The 4,786-nt window shown below is 52.8% G+C and overlaps 1 protein-coding gene across 2 annotated transcripts; it reads right to left on the reverse strand.

Moving 5' to 3' along the window:
- Nucleotides 1–2,191: 2,191 nt before the first annotated feature.
- Nucleotides 2,192–4,786, reverse strand: DLX1 (distal-less homeobox 1). 2 transcript variants are annotated; one of them, XM_049773505.1, is made up of 3 exons: nucleotides 4,474–4,786; nucleotides 3,606–3,805; nucleotides 2,192–2,446 (listed from the first exon to the last, which is right to left on the reverse strand). In XM_049773505.1, exons 1-3 carry the CDS (start codon nucleotides 4,784–4,786, stop codon nucleotides 2,192–2,194), a joined length of 768 nt encoding a protein of 255 aa, XP_049629462.1. The 2 variants fall into 2 exon arrangements, with proteins under 2 accessions (XP_049629462.1, XP_049629463.1); XM_049773506.1 differs by lacking the exon at nucleotides 3,606–3,805 and having other exon boundaries at nucleotides 2,442–2,446.

The raw sequence follows: 4,786 nt of genomic DNA on the forward strand, positions 1-4,786 counted from the left end.
GGGAGTGGCCGTGAAGGGGGTCTGGTGGCGCCTTGGGACTGTACCCCACCCCCAGCGCCCTGATTGATTGAGGGGTAGCTTGACAGACGTGTCCTTCCTGCCCGTTTCCGGCGTCTGGCCGTGTCTTTTCCGAGTCGGGATCCAGCGCCCTCCGGGCTAACAAAAGCAGGGGGAGGCCGGATTCCCGGGAGGGGAGGGACAGAATCCGGGGGGCCTCGGCTTCCCAGACCTCCAAGCCTCCTGCGAGGCACACGCAGAGCGCCCAGTCTTTCCGGGCGTTGCTTCGAGCTCTGCTTTCATCTCTTCGTCTACCTGCTACGTCCTGTGAGCCCGAGTTTTCACTGTATTGCCTTGTCACACCTGTTCCCTATATCTCTTTACTGGGACACTGCAGAAATTCCCTACTATTTTTTTTTATTGTTGTTGTTGTTATCATCATCATCATTTTTGTCACATCCAGTGACAAAAGCTCTGTGCTTTAAGGATCTCTCATAGTAGGGTTCTGAGGATCTCTTTCTCTTATGTGATGTGGGAGATTCTACCCGGGTGGGCCGAGTGCAAGGCAAGAGCTGTACTATGGCTACAGACCAATCCACCTGGGTAGGGATCAGACCGCTTGAGCCAGCGAGGAGCGAGGGTGTCATCACAGGGCACCAGGGTTGGCACCATTGGAGCTAAGAGTGGGCTAGTCCAGCCTTATGTGTCCCAGAGGAGGACCTGCACCTCACTGTCACCTCATCACACAGCACAGCAGACGGCAGCTCTTTCTTGAAACCATAATTTTACTGTCTCAAAGAAACTTTATAACTTATTTACAAAGTTCTTTCCCCAACCCCCCAAGATACAAAGCAATAAGTTAACATTCTCAATATAAAACTAAACTTTGACATAGAGAACACAAAACACGGTTGGTTTCAATTGATCACATTTTCCGAATTTCACAAGTAAAATGTCAAGATTCTCATTTCACAAAGCATCAGATTTTACAGCCACACACAACAGAACGGGGGAAAAAAAGCTAAGCTTGTGCAACATGTTTAAGGAACAAGAATAACAATAATAATAGTTAACAACAATAGTATGTACAGCGATTCCATCCTGCCCTGGAGGCTGCTCTGGTGGGTGACTGGCACCATTCTGTGGCCCAGACCCTGAGGGTTGTGGTAAAGCTGCTTTGTCTTACTTTGTAGTTCTCTGGCCTTGGGACATTTGCTGCTCCACCTGTTTTCTCAGCACTGCCCTTCGGGTCTTCTTTCTCTTTCTCCCCAGAAGGGAATTTAAGATTTCTTATCCAGGCAAAGTGAGGGAGCATTCTTCCGGAGATGAGAAAATTGTGTTGGTCTCTTTCTTTTTAAAGTAACATGAAACATATTTTTAAATGCATATCTTGGGCTCCAAACTCTCCATACCAACGAAATACAAAAGTCACCACATAAGTTAAAAATCATCATCTCCTCCAAAATTATTTATCCGGGTGCCTTCCAAGTAATCCGAACATTTGGATTCTCTTCGCCCGCCAGAGAACCACAAATTGGCTAATGTTCAGTCTCAGGCCAAGTCCATTTCTCAATAAATAAAACCCCCTCCCTCCAATTCCCCAAAATTCCTGAAGAGCTACACAGCCAGTGAGGAGGTCCAGGAGAAGGTCCAAAGGAGCAAAACAAAAAGTCTCCGTATCAGGAACCCTGGTGGCCTGCATTCCCCTTGGACCTGGTGACTCTTTGCAGAGGCCATATAATGAGGACAGCAACGGACTAGGACCTCGACTTTGTCAGCGCACAGATACAGAGCAAAGGAGACAGAGACGGACGGGACAGAAAAAGAACCTTTGCGTTTTCTATAGTTCTGGTTTTACTTTTTTTTTTTTCCTGATAGTCCCACAATGGCTGCAGGATGGGCCAGCGGCTAGATGGAGGGCATGCCTTTGTTGCTCGCGGGATGCTGTACCTGGCAGTGGGGCTCGCTCTTGGCTCTTGCCCAGAGCCAGGGTTTGGGTAAAGGCATGGGCGCCAGGGAAGTCACTTGGCCCCACTGCGCTGCGAGAGCCTTCTGCCTTCACTGTTCTTCTCTCCCTCTGGGCCCTTCTGGTCCGGGCCCAGCGCGCACAGTCCGGGTTGGGTGGACCTGAAGACAGATGGGGGCCCGGATTGGGGGAGTCGGGAAGGAGGCGGGTGGGTGCTGGCCGGCAACCTCACATGAGCTGGGGCTGCTGCATAGCTTCTTGGTGCGCTGAAGGATACCACGACGTGTAGCTGGGGATGTAGGAGCCCGCGCTACCACCGGAACTCTTTCCGGAGGAAGAGTTAGGGTTCCAGCCCGGAGGTACCGGCGGGGAGGCAGCGGACAGCGCCCTGCCGTTGGCCAGTGCGCTACCCTCCAGAGCCGCCCCGCCCTGCTTCATCAGCTTCTTGAACTTGGAGCGCTTGTTCTGGAACCAAATCTTAACCTGCAAGAGCAGACAGCATAGTGACTGGGGTCCCTTTCGCCCAAGGCGGTCACTGGGAAAGATAGGGGCTGTGGGACTTCTAGACAGAATCCCTCACCACTTCACTCCCAACTCCCGGCCCTCGGGACCTGTTGGGGAGCAGAATGACACCATCACTAATCACCAAAGGCTCCAGGCCCAGCCCACCCACCTGGTAGCCCAGATCTGCAAGAGCAGAGAGCCAGGGGGCGTGGTGGGCATGAGTGAGCCAGGATGTAAGCCTGGGGCTGCCAGGGACACAGCCTAACCTTGGGGCATCATCTGCAGATGCCAACTGAACATCGGCCATTAACTCCAATATGACCATGCACAAAAGAATGGAGTGGTGGAAAGGACTGGGAGACGTTAATTTACTATGAGACCCTCGTCTTGAATCATCGTTTTCTACCCTTGAGTGAGTTTGGGGCTATTTGCGGAGGTCAAAAAGTTTTTAACTTTTCATCTGGACTTCAATGAGCCTTGCCTTAGCTTCTGTTTTGCTTTCCCCAGCTCTAGCTCCAGTGCCTGGCGCAGATGTTGGAAACCCATGCCAGGCTGATCCAAGCTCCCCTGGACTTTCCAGAGTATATAAAGAAATCCAGGAAGGAAGGTTTCTGCTTCAGGGTCTGTATGGTAGGTGGAGGAAATGATTTTTCCAGCCCCCAAATCACACACCTGTGAGAAGGTAGAGCCAGGGAAACAGAAGCTCCCCAGGCCCAAGTCCAGAGTGAATAACCACACACTCTACAGGTTACAGGCCAAGAGGAGATTAAGTCCCGCTCTATTGTTCCAGTTGTTGGGGCACGTGTGACCTCAGAGTTCCCAAACAAAACATCTAAGGAAATCCTTCTGGTGCCCTAATCAGATTGTCCAGGGATGGAGGACTGGGAGGGAGCGCTCAGGGACCTGCGACAGGGTTAAGGCAGAGAATGAGGACAGGAGACGCTGGGAGCGGGACTGGGAGGTAGACAGGCAAACAGACAGACAAGGACACACATAGGAGACTCTGAGAACCAGAGAGCAAAACCAAAAACAAAACAAAATAGAAATAAAATAAAATAAAATAAAAAACGAAGATCCGGGCCGTGCAGGCCGGCCAGGGGAAGCCTGAATGGCAGAGGGGTGGCAGTGAGATAGATACCTGCGTCTGCGTGAGTCCCAAGGAGGCCGCGAGCTCCGCCCTCTCGGGCAGAGCTAGGTACTGAGTTTGCTGAAACCTCCGGTTCAAAGCCTGTAACTGCAAACTGGAATAAATCGTCCTGGGTTTTCGGATCTTTTTCCCTTTGCCATTGAAGCGTACTTCACCGCCTTCCACCACCGTGCTCTTCTCAGAATCAGCCCCTGGAGGGACAGCAGAAGCGGGGCCGTTGTTAATACGAGGGGCAGCCTTTAGTGCGGGGAGCCGAAGGCGAGGGGCAGCGGAGGTAGAACCCGCAGAGAACGCTCAAGAAGCTCCGAAAATAAGGGAAGGGACCCAGAAAGTCCTAGGACTTGACCTGTGATGCCGCAGGCAGACTGGGGGGGCAGCTTCCAGAATCGGAGCTTCCTGCCTTTTGCAGGGAAAGTTTGCTATTTTTTGCAGGCGGTGGTTGAGGTTTAATTACCCTTAATTGCATACATTGTTTATAGCGCTACGCAATAAATAATTACCGGGACTAATACGTGCACATGTGGGTTTCTGTTTGCAGCCGGGCTCAACGCACAGAACCCTCCAGAGGCCCAGCCAGTGGCCGGGGACGCTCTCGGAATTATCTTTTGCTGGATGAGTTGTGAGTTTGGCGCATTTTCGTTTAAATTTCTTGACTATGGCAAGGATCCCTAGGTGGATACCCGAAACCTCCGCTGTGCCGGCACCCTCCCTACCCCCACCCACCCACTTCTCCCTCCCTCCATCTCTCTCTCTCCATCTCTCTTTTCTCCCTCCCTTTTTCTTTTTTCCTTCCTTCGTCTCTCCTCCTCTCCGTCTCCCTGGCAGGCAGGCAGGCAGGCAGGCAGGCAGGCGCACGTACCTGGGTCCTCCAGGCGGCTCTGGGCGAGGCTGGCGCTGCCGGGGTAGGACTGCACCGAACTGATGTAGGGGCTGGACGCGTGGCTGCTGACCGAGTTGACGTAAGGGTAGCCCAGCGGTCGGGAGAAGGACGAGGCCGAGCTGTAGGCGCCGTCGGGCTGCGAATGGCCCGCCGAGTGTAAACAGTGCATGGAGTAATGCCCGTGGGACATGGGAGAAGGAGACATTTGCTGGTTGGGCGGCCCAAACTCCATAAACACCGCCTTGCCCGATACGGGGCTGTTGAGACTTTCTGGCATGGTGGTCATGGTCAT

This window comes from Suncus etruscus, chromosome 5 (genome assembly GCF_024139225.1).
Source record: "Suncus etruscus isolate mSunEtr1 chromosome 5, mSunEtr1.pri.cur, whole genome shotgun sequence".
NCBI lineage: Eukaryota > Metazoa > Chordata > Mammalia > Eulipotyphla > Soricidae > Suncus > Suncus etruscus.

Bases quoted from the DNA above. Each gene is read 5' to 3' on its own strand.
- DLX1 (XM_049773505.1), bottom strand. From the start codon at position 4,786: ATGACCATGACCACCATGCCAGAAAGTCTCAACAGCCCCGTATCGGGC. The intron at 3,806-4,473 runs GTACGTGCGCCT...CTGTCCCTCCAG, and splicing joins GAGCCGCCTGGAGGACCCAG to GGGCTGATTCTGAGAAGAGC. The intron at 2,447-3,605 runs GTATCTATCTCA...CTGCTCTTGCAG, and splicing joins TGGGACTCACGCAGACGCAG to GTTAAGATTTGGTTCCAGAA.